General features: G+C 39.4%; 1 protein-coding gene across 11 annotated transcripts in view; it reads right to left on the minus strand.

The window, feature by feature from the left end:
* Positions 1-18,085, minus strand: part of FAM135A (family with sequence similarity 135 member A) — a 94,401-nt gene that overhangs the window by 59,995 nt on the left and 16,321 nt on the right. For all 11 annotated transcript variants that reach the window (XR_012622644.1, XR_012622645.1, XM_074819795.1 and 8 more), the window contains one exon: positions 15,381-15,501. Coding sequence is in view for 9 of the 11 variants with exons in the window: in XM_074819795.1 (XP_074675896.1) it covers positions 15,381-15,501 (121 nt within the window). In the remaining 2 variants the exon portion in view is untranslated. The remainder of the gene's footprint in view (positions 1-15,380; positions 15,502-18,085) is intronic.

Consider the following 18,085-nt stretch of genomic DNA (forward strand, 5'->3'; position numbering starts at 1 on the left):
CTTCCCTGAGTCCCAGTGCAGTCACCGCACACTTAAATGCACTCAGTCACGTTAACAAGAGCAAGCATTTAACATTGTGGACTGCAAAATCCACATGCACATTGGGTCACCTGCAGGGCAGCTTCTAAATTTATCAGTTCACCAAAAGAAGAAACAATCGTGACCCTGCAATACACAAAACCTCAGGAGAGCTCTTGGGATCTACTGAATGCAAGGCCCTGTTGAAAACACACCCTCCATTGCAGACCACCACTAAGACTCCTTCTTCCAAGGTGAGCACTGGCTCAGGCAAGCATGCTTCATTTAGTGCATGGGGAAACTCAGCTGGGGATGCAGCACAGCTTTGTAAATACGGAGTGTGGCACTGAAATAAGGAACTGTGAGGAAAAAGGACAGAGGAGCGAGTCTCTCGAGGAAGAAGCAACTCTGGAGGCAGCAATGACATTGTACTGGCTGCGTCAGACTGACCCTGGCAGAGCTGTGTCTTCTACAGATCTTCTACGGATCACATCTCTTCCCACAAAAGCAAACCTGCGCTAACAGAAACTCCTGCTGCAGTGAGAGGCTGAGTCAGCAAAATGTTGAAAGAATCCAACAAGAGAGAATGTTCTTTTATTTCTGTTCAACATCCCCCTGTCCTACAAGCTAAGCCCTTTGCTACTGCAGAGACCCTGTATTATTAATTCTTTCATGGATTTATAAAAATGCATTTTAAGAGCAGTAAAGATATTTAGTATTTCACACAACCAGTCACAAGTCTGTACCAACCAATGCCAGCATACATGCACTTTTCGAGGCAATCTGAGCATGCTTCTGACGTTTAAAGCACTTCAAATGATCATGGAACACAAATACTCTATTTTAAACATGACCACAAATTAGTCAGAATTTTTTGGTAACCTCATAAGTATTCTGCAAAAAAGCAATCCATGCAAAGGCACACAAATATGGGGCAAAGAGGAAAATCAGAAAAGGAGTAAAATAAGGTATATGGGAACAGAAATAAGAGAATATAAAAAGACACATAATAAAACACAGGCAGGGAAACGCTGTTTCTCAAAGTGACAAATGTAAAAAGAGAAAACAATTGGTTAGACCTGTTCCTTAATCTTCCCCATCAGGAGAAATGGCAGTGTCATCTATAAAAATTTAATGCTACCAAACCCAGCTGGGGTCCACAGACTACCAAATGACCACCAAACTAGTTACAGGGCTTTAATACAGGTATAGGACACAAACAAACAAAAAAAATCTTATCTTGCAATCACTTTGTAATAAGTACTTCTAATATGGACCAATATGAGATTACACTCTGCTATAATTGTGGGGTTTATCTCATTTAACAAATTCTAATTCAGATACTTGAGCAGCAGGAAAATTACTGTGCCCAAAAGACTGTTTAAAATCTTTTATCAATCTCTTCTATGAAAAGTCCAGGTATTTCCCAGCTAACACATTTTTATTAAAATAAATAAAACAAAGGGAAAACTTACAGGAAAGAGATAAAAGGTTCCCATTTATTTGAAAGCAAGTTTCCCTGAAAGTGAATTACTTTTAAAAAGTACCTCACGTATCTATGGCACACATTACTTCTGACAATTAAAGATATATATAAACAGTTATTAGACCAAAAGTTTGTTGAGAATTATTTGGGAGACTAATACCTCAAATAAGTCACAGCAGCTTGTTATGAAACAGGATTAAGTACATAAGACAGGAGAGAGGGGAAAGGAAATGCAGCTGGGGATTTTACCTTATTACTACAAAAGCCTTTTCTCCACATTCTTACCACAGGCACACTCAGGCAGAATTCCTACAGTGGTTATGAACATTTATTTTAAAACTTGAAAGGGGAATACTCTCAAATAAGTATTGTTTTTTTAAAGAGCCATATAAACACAGAATACTAAATTAGCTCTTTCCTAATCAAATATATCTTAACTTATACTGGTCCATGCTTATAATTTTAGTTCCTCTTTCATTTCCTGTTATTACTGAAGGGAACAAGAAAGAAATCATACTAAATTACCTTGCAACTTTAAATTGGAACAGCTCTGTGAAGCTCATCTTCAGGGTTAATGATTCCCCATATTCTCTTATATAACAACTTTTTAACTCTGTTTATTGAAAGTATTTATCATTTCACTTCTCGATTCCGCATACTAGCCTCGCAAATGACATACCACTGAGTGGCTTGAACGTTTCTGTTTTCTGGGGATAAAGGTGTGGGATGTCGGGTTTTCCTGGTAACCAGGGTCACAATTTTTCAAAGTTCCACCCCTTGCAAACAGGCAGCAGTTTTTACCAGACACATAACAACATGTTAATTTTGAAATCAAGGTTTAGCAAACACAACAGATGGGAGACCACAAGACAAGTCTGACAACTCATTTTCTGGCATCTACTGGTCTTTCAAATTTTTTAAGTTTTGCAGCTGTGCAATTCTGTTCCTCTCATCTGTCAGTAATGAAGTGTACAAGCCTTACAATTCACTTTCCAGCTGATTTTAATGAAAGGCAATCTTTGTTTTAACAGCAAATACATCGTACATTTAACCAGAGATGGAAATTCAGGTACCACAAAGGAAACTGTTGCAAAAAATCATGACAAAAAAGCCCATGTGAACTGTTGTGTCCTATGTAAGATATATCAAATAAAGGTCATCCCTCTTATCACTTACCAACATCTTCATTTTTTTCCCCTGTAGAAAGCTATGTCATTCAGGGAAGTCACATTAGCTCCTCTAGTTCAATTTTTTAAATTGAATCACTATAGTTTCAAATATAACATACTGCTCTTAGATGTTATTAGGACACTAAGAAAGAAAAATAGTCTTTCAGAATCAGAAGCATCTATCATTTTCCCTTCAAGCAAGGCACAGTTTCATGATTCGAGTCAGCTTAAGACAGTGCTGCCAACAGGAGGCGCAATCTGCAGTCCAAAACCCCTTTCACATGTTTTTGCTCCTCCTCAAACAAGTTTTAATGTTCCAGCAACTGTATGGTAAATCAGATCAATACACTCATCCACCTGGAAAGGGAAAAAAAGAATCCAGTAGGGGCTATTACAGAAGGCAAGACCGCACAGACAGGGGAGAAAGGGGGACCATTCCCTTCAGTGACATGACATGGGCTGAGGTCAGGTTGAGCTACTGGTGGGTCTCCATGCTCAGAAATAATGTGAAATTGTACTGCCACTTCCTGTAATTTTTTTTACCCTCAACTTGAAGAGTTTCAACTCTGAAAAGACTGAGAGAAGTGGATCTGCTCACTGTGTACTGTATCTATGCATTCATTATTAATGCAATTCTCAAGGAATACTCTCAGAGAATATTACCAGAATGTTACAAGCAAGCTGTGAAAAGTTAGCAGCAGAAGACCTGTTTCTCCAAATTCCAAAATTCACATTCTTATTAAGATGATCCTGAAAGCTCACAGATGTCAAGGAGTAAGGTGAGCATTCAAGATTTGAAAGCAAGAGACTCCAAAACACTCCACTTCTTACCCCTTCATGAAAAGGAAAAAGTTGCTGTTCTTGAATAGACTGTTTATTTTTGCCACGGTAGAGCCACCTCCTATGGCAAAAATATCTCTGGTCTCCTATGGTACCCCATCTAGTACATGGCAGCAAATATACCCTTAGTAAAACAAAGTTAAAAATCGAAACTCCCAAGAGTTAACCTTCTGATGCCAGTTTAAATAAACTAAACAAATTACATGGGCACAAACACACTAAGTATCCAAACCCCTTTTTCTCCTGCCAGGTTCCACAAGCTGGATGCCCTGAAGACATGCAGTACTCACTGAACCTGTTCAACAAGTCTAAGAAATTAAGCAAACAAAACAAAAAAAATTATTTTTCTGAAGTCTACATTTTGTCAAAGGCTTCTGTTTTCAGGAAACTGTAATAAACATTGCAGAAAACTTTCAACAGTATCCAAAACAATTTGAAATAAATTGCATGCAGGAATGTATTCAGGAAAGGTAGGAAACAAATTGCTGAAGGGAAGGCATGCAAGAATACTACGAGATGAAAATTGAGAAGGACTGAACAGCATGATGCGGTAAACGGAAAAATTCCATAGAAGCAGCACTAACTACAGGAATACGATTGAAATGCAGAGATGATCATCAAAGTGATAGTATGATTTACTGTATGCATGCACTGAGGAGCCTCTATCTTTCCATGGGCATGGGTATCTGAATCCTTGTGTTCCCCTTATGAGGCTGATCTCCCACCACGGCTCCCTGTAAACTGGGATCTGCAAAGCCCACTGAAGAAAAATCCAAGTTCTCCTTGGGGAGCTGGAAGCTGGGAGTCTCTGTTGCTCCGGATGTCTGCAAACTCACCTTTCTATCATCTCCTCCTTCCATCTTCCAGAGCTGACCTACAGAAAGGGACTTGGCATTCTGGGGGCGATCAGAGCCCTTTCCCCAGCAAATATCAGTTGTCCAAGTCCTTCTCTTTGTCACTGATGCAAACTGGTATCTGGGAAATCCTGCCCCTCCTCATAATAAGGAAATAACAAGAATAACATCTTGAAAATGAGACTATACTTTTATAATACAAGGATTTTTGCAAGAAATCAAGTTTAAGGAGTTCTTCCCCTTTTCTTCTGCACTGTCCTCCCAGGCACTCAATCCTGCTCCTTTGCTGCAATACATTGCCCCCTTCCTCAGTTACACCAATGCACTACTTGCAGAGCAGTTCTGCAAACTGGACTGATTCAGCAGCTCAATTTAGAGCGGGCTGCTACAGCAGCTCAGCCAGCACAGCCGACAGGGCAGTGCAGTGCAGTGGCACAAAGCGGCCAGCAGAAAAGGCAGTGGAAACTGCAAACTGGCATTGCTGGGCAAGCTCTGTATCTCTACATGAGAGCTTAGGGAAATCAGAATTGACATACCTGACGTCTGTCATAATTCTGTATCCTACGGGCAGGGATGCCAACTGCGATGAATGCAGAAGTTCAAACAGAGGTTTTCTTTCAAAACATACTAATCTCTGGGCTGCTCTCACTCAGCAGATCATAGTGACATAATGGCCTCTCCAGTTCAAGAGATGTCTTCCTAACATGGAGGTTGGAACTCTTACAGACATTTCTCTCAGGATGTCGTCCAACATTACAGTTAAACCAATCCAAAAGCTTGTTGATGACAGAGTTAGGGACCCCATTCCTCCTGTGTGTATACTCTGTTGCACTAGCACTGACAATATCTGATTCTGATGCGTGCCAGGGAGATAAATTGGCAAGACCAGAATCACATTCTGTGATTTTTTATTTTTCTGCTGGCTTACCACTTTGAGCTGACCAACTGAAAGCTGAAAGAGCATTACTGCAGGCACACAGGAAGCACTAGAAGCAGGACCATCCTGTTCAGTCAGCTGCTCTCATAGATCTCCCTACCTGTAACATCTACACCCTTAGCCAAGTGTTCCTGCCAGCTTAACCCACCCTCTAACTACACTGCTGACAAAAGCAAGTTTTTTTATTGACCACAGAACTGCATGACTGCAAGAACAAACAAAACAGAAGACCATGCGTATCACACCTTTTGGCAGATACATATAGTTGTACTGGCTCGTATCACACCTTTTGGCAGATACATATAGTTGTACTGGCTCAAGCCAACTACAAATTCATAGATGAGAATGCTGTTTCACAACAGATTCGGGTTCATGGTGCTAACAGTGAGCCATGCTGGGTGCATTTTCTCATCCTCTCCCTCCACCAAAACCAGTGCTCAGGCAGTTACACAACCATCCATATCACAGAAACTGGCACAGGTGAAAAATACCTTTGTTTTTCCCCCCAGTCTGATCACCTCTGATAGTCTGGAAGTTACTTCTTGCATTAAAAACACATGAAAATACACAATGAGTAGCAGCAGAAGTCTTGATCACTTAGTGTACTGTAATCATCATCTTTTTGGAGAAACACACATTTTAAAAGCAATTTTAAAACTTTGTGAAGAAACAAATGCAGTTATTTATGGATAAACATGAACATGATGGTCCAGTCTGGAGGGCCGCTAAGTCTTTGGAGGTGTCTTGAGCTTCTTTTCCCTGCCAACTGAGACAGAATATGGGAAAGGAAGAACAAGTGGAGGGGGGGTGAAATAAGGTTAAAAAGTCCCAACATCTGAGAAGTTACTTTATATGGAGTACAGTAACTGGCAGGAAGTTTAAGGAGTGAAAGAGGAAGGTATTTTGGAGAGAGCACTTGACTGAAGCGGAGGCAGCAAGTCTGAGTTTGGTGGTGGGACTACACCTGGTTCCATATTCAGATAAAGCTATATGCTCTCTGAAGCGTGTGATGACCCAGTAAACTGCTGTTTGTGATTATAGATGCAGGTATACATAAAGGTATGATTAGATGTATGTACAGCAGAAGAGACACAAAAAGACACCATACCAGGAACTTCTGTCATACCACAAGACAGTGAAGACTTTGGAACACAAAATGAGCATCTTTCTCTCTCCCTTCCTTCAGGTAGCTACGGATGGCAAACTAACCTAAAGAACTAACATAATCACCTTTCTGCTGTAACTATTATGTGTATTAACCAAACACACATAAATAGGGAAGAACTCTTAGGAATGATGGATCTGTCTCTGGTTTTTGCTACCACCACACAGGGACAGGTCTGAACTGTAAGCCTATGCAGAAGCTACACGTTTCTGCAGAAAAGAGTGCTAACCCATTAAAGAGTCTCAAAATTAGCAATTTTAATGACTAAACATGTATTTAATGCAAAGTTAAAACTGCTACTGCTGTCACATGCCATTCCAGAACACTGAACTCAGAAAAACTGATTTACAAAGAGAAGGTGCATATTCAAAAAACCATTGTTCTGATGTCTTCAACACCTACTCCCATTCTACCATCATATTACAGACAGAAGCCAGGTATACTGTTCTACAGATAAAGAAATGGGCCTTCTCCAGAGAAAATCCTTTTATACTCAATACTGTCTTACACTGTCACTCCCTCACTAAACTCACTGATCATGTTTCTTCTGACAGTCTTTACGGCAAGGCATGCTCATATACAATCTTTACTTTGCAATGTGAATGGTACCTGGTCTTACATACACAAGACACATCTTTGATTGCATCAAGACAGAAGGAATTACATAAACCCCCCAAAATACAGTCCTCAGAGGAGGACAAATGACATAAGCCATATCAGAATTACATATAACTTTGCTTGCACACAAAATAGCTGCACCTATCTCAGTGCTGTCAGGCTCCAGCAAGACAAGATGTCCTAAGTATGCATCTGAGCTCTTTACATTTTTGTTGTTAAAAAAAACAGAATTTTGCTAGATTCAATGCCTGAAGGGTATGGGATGCCATTAGACAGCTTTAATTCTGAGTTGACAAAATATTTTCAAATTGCAAAATAACAATTTTGATTGCAAAAGTTATGATGTTTAAAATTTCCAAAAGTACTACATGGGTCTAAGAGCTAAAATCTGAACAAAATTCAGGTGATCTGAAGTTTGTACTCAGTATCTGAGTAGTCTAGAATATGCAATGACTACCCATCAGCATTTGACAAAATTTAAGGTTATTTTTTTGAACCAATATGGGGGGTATGCAGGAAAAACCCAACACACCAAAGTTTTTATAAAACATACCTCCAGGACAACTACAATTACTAACTGTTAGCTATACCTCTGTGAATAATAATTGAAGAAATAAGCACCTGTACCGTCATCTTTACACATCAGAATACATACCTAAACCAGGTAGGTTCAGGATCTGATTTAGTTTCTTAAATTGGAGGCTACTCTTCCAGGAATGAACATGGGGAGGGGGGGTGGATTCTCTAGGTGTCAGAGGAGAAGCCCAATTTACAACAGCTCTAGGTGACCCCTAGATAAGCTTCCTTGTGTGGCTAGAAGTCTCCTAATACAGATATCTGAAGACAAGCAGTACAACTTCCCTATGTCTTCAGTTCCATTCACATAGCCAAGGCAGAGTATACTTCAAAAGCCTTAATTTCTCAGCTAACTCAAAGGTACATCAAACTGTTAATGCTCTTTGGGACCAGACCATGTCATTTCTGTCTCAGACATCTTCCATCAGAAGGGTTAATGGGATATTTGATGATATTAACTTCTGAAGCAATACCAACTTAAGATACGACTTTCCCACTGCTCATTCCCAGTCTTACCCATTCTTGCCTCAGAGCAAGCTGGACCTCTGAGTGTGCATCCACTGTTGAACTAGAATCAGAAACTGATCCACTTTTAAAAAATAAAAATAAAACCAAAAGAAAAGTATTTGCATTGTTTTTCCTAGACACACCATTCCCTTGAATTTAAAGCCCAGCCCTCCAAATCTTAAACCTGTACTACTGCTATTTGTATTATTGTAAAACCGTAAGCTGAAGAACAGAGCTCATCTTGCAAGCATCAGACAAATTTGACAGCTTTCTTCTCCCTTTGTAAAGACCGTATTACATTATGTAAAGATCACAGTACAATACTTCAGAAGATAAGCTACATGTCAGAATGTAATTCACAACACTTATTTCCAGAAAGCTATGTCATACAGAATCGTAGTTTGAAAACATAAGTATGACTAGGCTGTATGAATTAAAAAGAAATCCAAACAGGTGAGTCTGAATGTTCCTTGTCCATTAAGAGTTTGTTATTTGATCATATGCTAACAACACAAAATATTAGCAGAGGCCACTTCTTTATTTAAGTACAAAGCCTTTTCACTCCTGATGTAGCCAGGAGAAATAAAAGTGGTCCTACTAAAAGTGTACTCTTCAGATTTTAATTTCCTGTTAATAGATTATAAAACTAATGTAGACAACTCACTGGATCCAGAAAAAAATACAACTTTTCATATACTGCATTATTTCTCATGAAATTACTGTGTAATCATAGTAAGATTCATTAAAATTCATACTCTGATTCAGTGTATTTTCTTTTATGCCACATTACACAACCACACACATGGAAATATAAAATGTCAATGCTGCTCAGACACATCAGTAAGTATCTGCACATGGAAAAAACATAAATCTACGGAACAGAAGAATACTGTAAGGCTAAATTTCCAGTAGTCTCTGAAGCTTAAATTCCTTTGACGTTCAGTGGGACTTAGTTTCACAAGCAACTTAGTGCTACTGAAATCTTACCAATAACCTTATTTCATATACGATACACCTCCAAAAATGTGTTTTATGTTAGAATCCACTGAAGTCTCTTTTGTGGAAGATATTTAGTACTCTTCTTCCATCTGTTAACCAGTATTTATAAAGGAAAAACACTTTAAAAAGTGTGGTAGACTTATATTACTAATGTAAACTCTTGATATGCTTTTGCAAGAATCTTTTAACTGAAAACAAAGTCCGATAACTAAACACATCCAGCACAAATGTAAACCTGCAGCTATAATAAAGAGCTACTGTTAATACTTTATTTTACTTGCATCGTTCATAGCCTACTTAACTTTATACTTAGCTAAATTAACCAAGTTCTGTTTTTGAAATCCATAATGAAACAGCTGATATTCTACTTCACAAACAAAACTGCTACTGAAAAAAAACAGACAAAGCACACATATAGAGGTATTAGTATTGAAAACTGTCTAAACCCAGCTTCAGCCAGTTGTGTGTGCATGCAATGACAAAATAACTAATGATTAGTGACAAAGTAAGAATTTAACATTGGGATTATGAGAATGCACAGAGAGAGGGAAAACATAGACTAAAGTTGTTTTCAAAACAGATCTTGCAGCAATGTGTGTGCTACACCAAACTACAAACCATCAGCTAAGTTTCTTTAGCTCATTATATTTGCCATTTCACAGATGAAAACCTCATCTTTTCATAACTGAGGGTTACTAGGAAACTTCTCTTGCTACCCACAGGAAAGGCATAACTATTCCAAGTTAGACATCAGGATTCATCACCTGGTCAGTGGTGGAACATCACAACATAAACAGCACTACAAAATACTGTGGCACTTTCAATAACAAGTTATTTGAATTCAGAAATGTTCAGTACATTTATATCTCAGTTGAGGATGCTGACACATACAAAACACACATGTAAATGTGGAGGGGAAGAATCCAGTCTGCAGCAGAAAAATCAGTAAGAGATAACTTGCTCTTACAGTAACAAGGTCTTTTGAAGAACAGCATTGTAAATACCATTCATATTCATCAGGAGGCAGTGGCGGGAGGTAGAGCAGAAATGTTATAAGTAAACACCCCGAACTTCTGTTATGAACAGTGCTAAAATTGCCACTGGTGTCCCCCAACCTCCTACCCACACAAACTTTTAAACATCAGGAAAAGATAGGTCAAAATCACATTACCAGGACATCATATATTCTAACTGTCCATCTAGAGCTGATATCATCACCACTAGAAAAAACAAACATGCAAAGCTCTAAGTGCATTTGAAAATGTTTCAAGAGAACATTGTCATCTGTTCTACATCTGAAACTGACTGTCATGTCAGTTCCCTGGAACAAGCTTGTTGACAAAGTTTTAAAAGGTTATTAATGATTATTGTAAGTAGGCAGAATAGGGCTTTCAGTAATAAACGTAATAAATTAACTAGCTGTCTGTTGTGCAAACAGAGAAGAGTCCTTATGCTAAAGGACTTACAGAAATAAGAGACAACATCTGAATGGAAACATAAACAGGGAAGCACAGTGACACAGATGCAGTATTTGTCAGTGTGTCAAAAAAATGATTTCAGGAAACAGCTTTTGTCCAAAGATACTGGCCAAACAGAAAAAAAAAAAAAAACAAACCACCTTTTCCCCATCTCCAGCACTGAAAGTAACATTAAACTGATCATACATGTCCAGAAATCCCAGACTCTGGTCAGTAACTCTTATCACAGAGAAACCCTGTATCTCTCATAGTTCTCAAGTGTACAAGACAATATTTTTGCAAAAAATATAAATGTATTGAGCACCTATTTTGCAAATTTTTCAAAGAAGAAAATCAGTATGGAAAGACGAGTATCCTGGTTTGAAAACTGAGTAAGTGGGAAATACACAGCCTGACAGCACTGCTAAGCTGCTGGTAGGAGTCAGGCAGCATAACACAGGAAGGATGGAGACCTTGCTTTTCCAGACTATGTCTGCTCCTACACTCTGGCTACTACAGCTTGGTATGCAACTGGCCGCCTTCTACCACAACACCCTGCTGGCTCATGTTTAACCTGTTGTCCACCAGGACCCTCAGGTGCTTTTTTTGCAAAGGTTCTGTCTAACCAGCTGGCCCCCAGCCTGCACTGACATGCAGCCCCATCTGGGGGACTTTGTATTTGCCCTTAACTTGATGAGATTCCTAACAGCCCACTTCTCCAGTTTGGCTAGATAACTCCAAAGAGCAGCTTTGTTCTCCAGGGTATCTAACCATTCCCTGCAATCTGTTATCATTCAAAAACTTGCTGAGAAGGCACTCTGTCTAGGTTCTTAATCAAAACACTGAACTACTGACCCAGTATCAATCTACAAGGGATGCCATTAGTCATCAGCTGCAAGTTGGACTTTGCATCCCTGACAACAACTCTGAGCCCAATCATCCAACCAGTTTTCCACTCAATTCATTCTCCACTTCTGCAGCCCACATCTCACTCAAGCTATGTTATATCTCCCTTTGTATTTATAAAGGTCAGCACTACACAGCCCAAATCGTACTGGAGCTTTTATGATGACAAAATAGCTTGAAGCCTTGCTATCTCAGACCATCATTTTCACAGGTCCCAAACAACTGCATTTCTTTTATTCATTTTGTCATACAAACTCACATATCAATCACTGTTTGGGCAAAAATTCTAATCATCACATCCCACTGGTTCAAAAAGGAAAATTATGTGAAGCCTTATTTGAATGTAACAACAGATTAAAATAAACCAACAGAGCTACCTGGAGCAAGCTGGGTTTTAAGCAAGTGGCACAGAGTTGTAAGAAAATATAATGAATAGCTGTATTAGCTAAGGATGCTACTTAATTATTATTTAACTATACTACATACTTCTGCAACTTACAGCTACAGGACAACTTTCAGAAGATGCTAACCACCAGAATCACCACAGACATAGGAACAGCCTTTCTTGAACCAGATAAGGAGCAGGGAGACACACATACAGACAAGTTTCATGTATTACAGTCTGCTCTGTGTATTTCTCCTCCACTTCAAATAATATCTAAAAGTACAGAAAATAAAGAGTCTGCTTTAAAGGGTCAGTTAGGAGAATAACATGGTTGTAACAGTGAGTTCGTTAGAGGACCCTTCAGGTAAATCTGATCTCGAGTGAAATACTATGAGAAATTTTGGCTGAGTCTGCACTACTGATTGGTTTAATCAGCAGAGTGGTTTTGGGGCACTTTCCCCAATGATCCCAGTTCGCTGCATGCTGGTTCAGTTCACTGAGAGCTTTCCACATATATAACCTAGACATCTCCTGAAGAAACCTAAACGCCAGGCTCTGATCTACATGTCACAAAATGCACTTCAAAAAGGTCTGGGACAAAAAAGTTCTGAACCAATTACTGGTATGAACAACTTCAAGATACACTCACAATGCAAAACATCTGGTCCATAGGACAAGATTAAATCTAGTCCAAAGTAACCCTGGAACCACATAGGTAGAGGGATGTCGTCAACACTGCTTCTAGTAATTCATTCCTAAAGTACCAAATTAATTGTTAGTTTAAACACAGTCATAAGTGCTTCTGGCAATATTGTCACTACAGATACAGATCCAAGAAAGCTTGCTACAGTTGGACGCAATAGCTGGCAGATTTCTTCAAACAGTTATAAAACCAGGAAGAGATAATAACAATTTTGATTGGATATTGGGATATGGGGACTCTACAGAAAGGGGGGTGGGGAATGTGCCACAAATTCAAATGACCATACTGATTCAGTTCATATTTAGTAAAAGAGATGAAAGACTGACATTTAAAAATACATCATGATGAACACTCAGACTAGTAAGTCATTCAAAGCACAGGACAAAGGCGTTAAGAAAAACAACTGAAAACTGATCAGAAGGAAATTTAGGCTGGAAATTATGACGTGTCCAATAATCAAAAGAGTGACAATCTGGACTCACTCTCCAACCAAACAGTTTGGGTAAAAAACTAAGTTTTAAGAAGGAGCTTGATCAGCTTGATGTGATTACTTGCAATAGTTGACATTTTATTTTACACAACTCAGGTCATCATGCTTCAAACACCAGGAGACAGGCATGCTAAGCTGGGTAGGCTTGAAGGCACACAAACCCAAACCCAGAATACAATCAATTCTATACCTCACTTTTGGTGAGAGAAACCATGCTAAATACAGCAGTAGCTCAAAACCAGGAAGCTAACAGTGAAACTAAAGATTTGCTTTTCTGTTGATTCAATCCATCATACAAGAGCTCCTCTGGCAATGTAAATATTACATCCTATCTTCAACAAATACAAAGACAGTTCCCTAGAAAAATACTAGAACTTACCCAAACTGACAGAAATTATTGCAGTAGTCACATTACTCAGTCTTTCGAATTATTCTGGAAGCTCCCCCTCCTTTCCAACATTGCTTTCTAAGGGAATGTGCCCACAGTTAAAGGTTCAGCTTAAAATCAGAGAGGCAGTATCTACTCATGTCACTTTTCCCATTATGTCAGCATTCCACCTCTCTGAACTTGCCCTGTGAATTTACTGCTTTTTAAAGAATAAGCTAAAAAGAAACATGCCAAGTAGAGCACTAGTAATTATACTGCTGTGTTTTGCTTCTCAACTACCTTTCTGAGGAATCATTTGAATTGTAAGGTTAATACAAACAAAAGACTTTCTTCTCTTCAGGCTCTTCTCTATTAGTATTAACATGCTGCCATATTCTACCCTCTCCTTCCCCACCGATTTCAGAGATTAAAAAAGGCTACAGTTCAACAGACTGTGCTTTTTTGTTGAAGTAATTAGAATATTCTCAGTGTTCTCCCAGACCTCTTAAGCCTTCCTTAATCCTCCTCTTCCAATCAAGAGTGGAATTGCAATTTTCCTTAAAAAGGGGACATAGACAGTTTGTTGCATAAACTTTGATGGCAAATGGTAGCAAGCATAATGGGTAATTGCTTCTGTCAGTAGCAGCTTCAGGTCAAATTTAGAGAAAAGCTAGCTTTCATAAAATATACATGAAAAATAACAATAACATGGCAAAGATAGAGGCTAGTTAGCTGAGATATGTTTTATAACAGTATTTTATGTCTCTTTCTCCTGAGCTCCTTCCCAATCTTACCTTTCTTTTATATCACTCTTTCCCAAAATACCCACCTCAGGGGGTTAATACAAGGTGAAGGAACTACGTGCATCCGAAAGTAACGAAATTTCCCCATTACCTTACCTTCATCAAATCACCCCATCAAAAAAAAGCCAACCAACAAACAAACCAACCAACCCCAACCCTACCAAAAACAGTAATTCCCCCAAATTGCCTCCAATTACGACAAGGTCAAATGCAAGAACGTATTTTCTTATTACTAAAATGTTTTTAAGGAAGGTTATTCTACAATGTTTTGGAAAAAGGAGCTATCATAAATCAACACTGATATATATTGTTCCCTGTCTGCGAACACTGGCACAGCCTCAACCAGATTTATCTAAAACAAACATCGTAAGAACTACAACACTGACATGTATTTTTACTGTAGTCTCTTAGAAGATTGACAGAAGGGCAACGTACCACAATGCAAGACAACCAGTAAGCTTTAATAACTTGAAAATAAGCTAAAAAGGATTATTTCCTATGTAGCCATGGAAAAGGAGGACCTTAGAAAGTAATCTGGGGACAATCAGGTAATATCAAATTAAAGGAATGTGAAAGAGCCTTCTACAGAGACCACGTGGAGTGAGAGGAAGTGAGGATGCTCTAATGAGGCAGTATAGAGTCTTCTGTAACTGTGGAGGCACAGCACAGTGTGAGGAGGGGAGAAGCTGGTGAAGTTCTCCGTTGACAAATTGATAAATGAATAAGTTAATTAGGGCAGCAACATTTTTAAAAGATTCAAGAGAAACACCTATCATATTTCAAACAAAAGGGATTACAGAAATTAAGATATGAAAGGGTAAAGGCCTGCATAAGAATATAATCTACCCTTCAAATCTACAGAGCTTCCCTCTTCTCCAATTAGACAAAAAATATTTTATTACAACTTTAGGTCAAACTATTTGAGTATTTAATTTTAATTCCTAGAAAGTATATGCCTTTCCAATAAAGAATAAAAAATTTTCAAGTCACTATAAAAATAGTCAGTAACACATGAAGCAATGCTACATGATAATACCCATTAAGGTCCTTCCAACGCCAACCATCCACCACAGTAAAGTTTGAAAGAACGCACTACCTACCCTCTTTGAAACAAATCCACATTGAAGAATTTGTGGAGCTCCACGGAGAATTCTACCATAGCCTGAACTTCACTCATGTTTATGAGGATGAAGAAGTCAAAACTTGTCAGCACCTTAGTTACTGAAAACAAACAGAAAACAAACGTTTTAGAACACAAGCTGGGGGTAATGCCTATTTGGTCCTCAAAAAGGACATTATACACAATTTTGCAAAGCTTCCTTAAATATACAGGCCTTGGGGTAGACAAGAATATAGGATGTACCAAATCCTGCCCACAGTAACTTCTATCTTTGTTGTGAAGGAATCAAATGTTATCAGAGAAGTATCACAACACACCATCAGCATAATACAATCCTGGCACTTACTGATACCTACGTACTGCAGCTCTGCTCTGGTACTTGGCTGGAGAGGGAAAAATACTGCTGACAAGGAGAAAAAGAGCATGGTCTGCTTCCAGCCCTTGTTGAAGCAGAATGACCGTGCAGGCAGCAGTGCCTCAACTCTGACATGAGGACAAGGACAGCTGAATTACAGTGTGGCCAAACAGTGCCGAGAAAGTGCTTGATAAGGTCACAGAGGACTTCAGACGGACAGAGTCTAGAGGGAAGGCAGGAGTTAAGGAGCGCAACATGCCTGTTTTTAGTCAATCTTTTTTAGTAGTAAAGCATTCATTCTTACTGTCTTCTTCGCAACCACAGACTGGCACCTTCCTGCTAATTCACAACTGCTGATACCTAAATTAAAATCCTACAGGCTTTACCAAGTTCTGCTGTTTTTCCTTCAACATGACCAACTAGATTATTAAAATAGATTAACAAAATAGACTACAATTTCTGCAAACACTTGTTTTCAAGCTTCCCAGTTCCTGCAAAGAATAAACAAACCAAAAACCTAAACCAGACTATCCTTCATGTACCTTAGTCCACCTTCTGGGTCTAATGCAGAAGCAGTAAACATAAAAACACTAGCCTGGCCGAAGTTTGAATGGATTATGGTTTTTGTTTCTAAAATTTTGAACATGCATTTGGGTGTCTGTGAAGCAGCAGACAGTACTGCTGAGACTGAAACGGACTAGCTGGCAAAAACCAGTCATCACCACAGCAGGTATCAGTCACCTGAAAGCAAAGTTACCTTTAGGAGCTACTTCTAGCCTACCAACTAAATTATCTTGGCATATGACTCAAGATAAGATTTACCTTTCTGCACTCACTCTAGAGGAGCTGGAACACTTCAAGCACCACAGCACAGGTCTAGATTTTTAACTATAAACAAGTTAATTCTGACCTTGGTTTAACAGCCAATACAAGAACTCTGCGTGCACTTTACAAAAACACAGAAACAGTATGTTACTGAAGTAACAGGGACAAGGTAAGAGGAATTTTGCTTCTGAAGCTGAGTTATGACAATATGAAGAATTCAGATCAAGGCCTCTTACTGCAAGATCAAAGCTACAGAATCTAGATGACGCTATTAACTTGGCTTGTCTAAAAATCCTGTGATTATTAGAATTTCAATGAAGGGACTTTAACAGATTAACTGAATGATGCCACAAGTTATGCTACACTATGCAGCATTAGGACTGTCACTGATAACCTACAGGGGCTTTGCAACAATTTGCTCATCCACTGCTTTGTCTGTAGGATTGTGTAGGGGTCTTTAAAGCTAGAATCAAGAAGTTCTGCACTCTAATTTTCTGGGGTTGCCATACTGCATTATCACATGTGCACCACCTGCCAAAACGCAAGCTGTCTTCTGCAAATGGAACCTGACCTGCCACTGAGCAGATATACAGAGATCCTAGAGCCACCATGACCCTTGGATGCTGGGCAACAAACCTTGTGGGCTGTGCATAAAACATGTGATGAAGCTGTCTCATACCTCAGAAAGGAGCCCACTTTAAAACACTTGGGAAAAAGTGAAAGGACTTAGACAAAGGATGCCATGGGGCAGTCTCATCCAGCTTGCATTCTGGTGAAACTACATTTTCAAGGGAGGAAGACATCACACACCTCTCACAACCCAGCATGAGTGGCACTATGTCCCTGAACAGTTTGCCTCCACTAAGAGGAGGGAAAACTGTTCCTGCAGGAGTTGTTGGGCCAAGAAGTGACTGCCAAATGCTTCAGCGTCCCTCAAGTTCCCAGTAAGAAAATTCAGAACAATCCAGAACTAGTCCAGTTAAACAAGTTTGAAGGTCCATTTTATGAATTAGTTAATTCAACAAAAAAAGCTAGGAGAGCCACATCTTGCATTACTGCCAGAAGGCCTGTCCAGTGAACTTGCGGTATTTCTATTGTGACTAACATGGCTCTAGCTGGGGCCGCTCCCTCCCTCCGCTGTTGAGCTGATTTAGCATCCCCAGCCAACCCACTAAAAATTGCCTGGGCTGGCAATCTCTGCAGATCAAACACAGGGTCCAGCAATCTCAGGCCTGCACGACACAGCACCATGTGTTTTAACCCACTAACACAGTCCTTGCTCAATCACCAATGGTGTTTGGGAAAGTGGCACCCATGCCTTGCTCCAGTATCAACTGCAAAACCAGTAATATTGAGCCACAGTTCACAAAATGGTGCATCCAGAAAGCAATGCTGCATGCCACCGCAGGTACCTGGGATTGCAGTCTATCAGCTGACCTTTGAGGATGGCTTTTTCTCTGGCAAGCATCAGCTTATTCCACATGCACCTTAAGCTGGGTGAAGGG

The sequence above is a fragment of the Strix aluco genome, chromosome 3, assembly GCF_031877795.1.
Source record: "Strix aluco isolate bStrAlu1 chromosome 3, bStrAlu1.hap1, whole genome shotgun sequence".
Classification (NCBI taxonomy): Eukaryota; Metazoa; Chordata; class Aves; order Strigiformes; family Strigidae; genus Strix; species Strix aluco.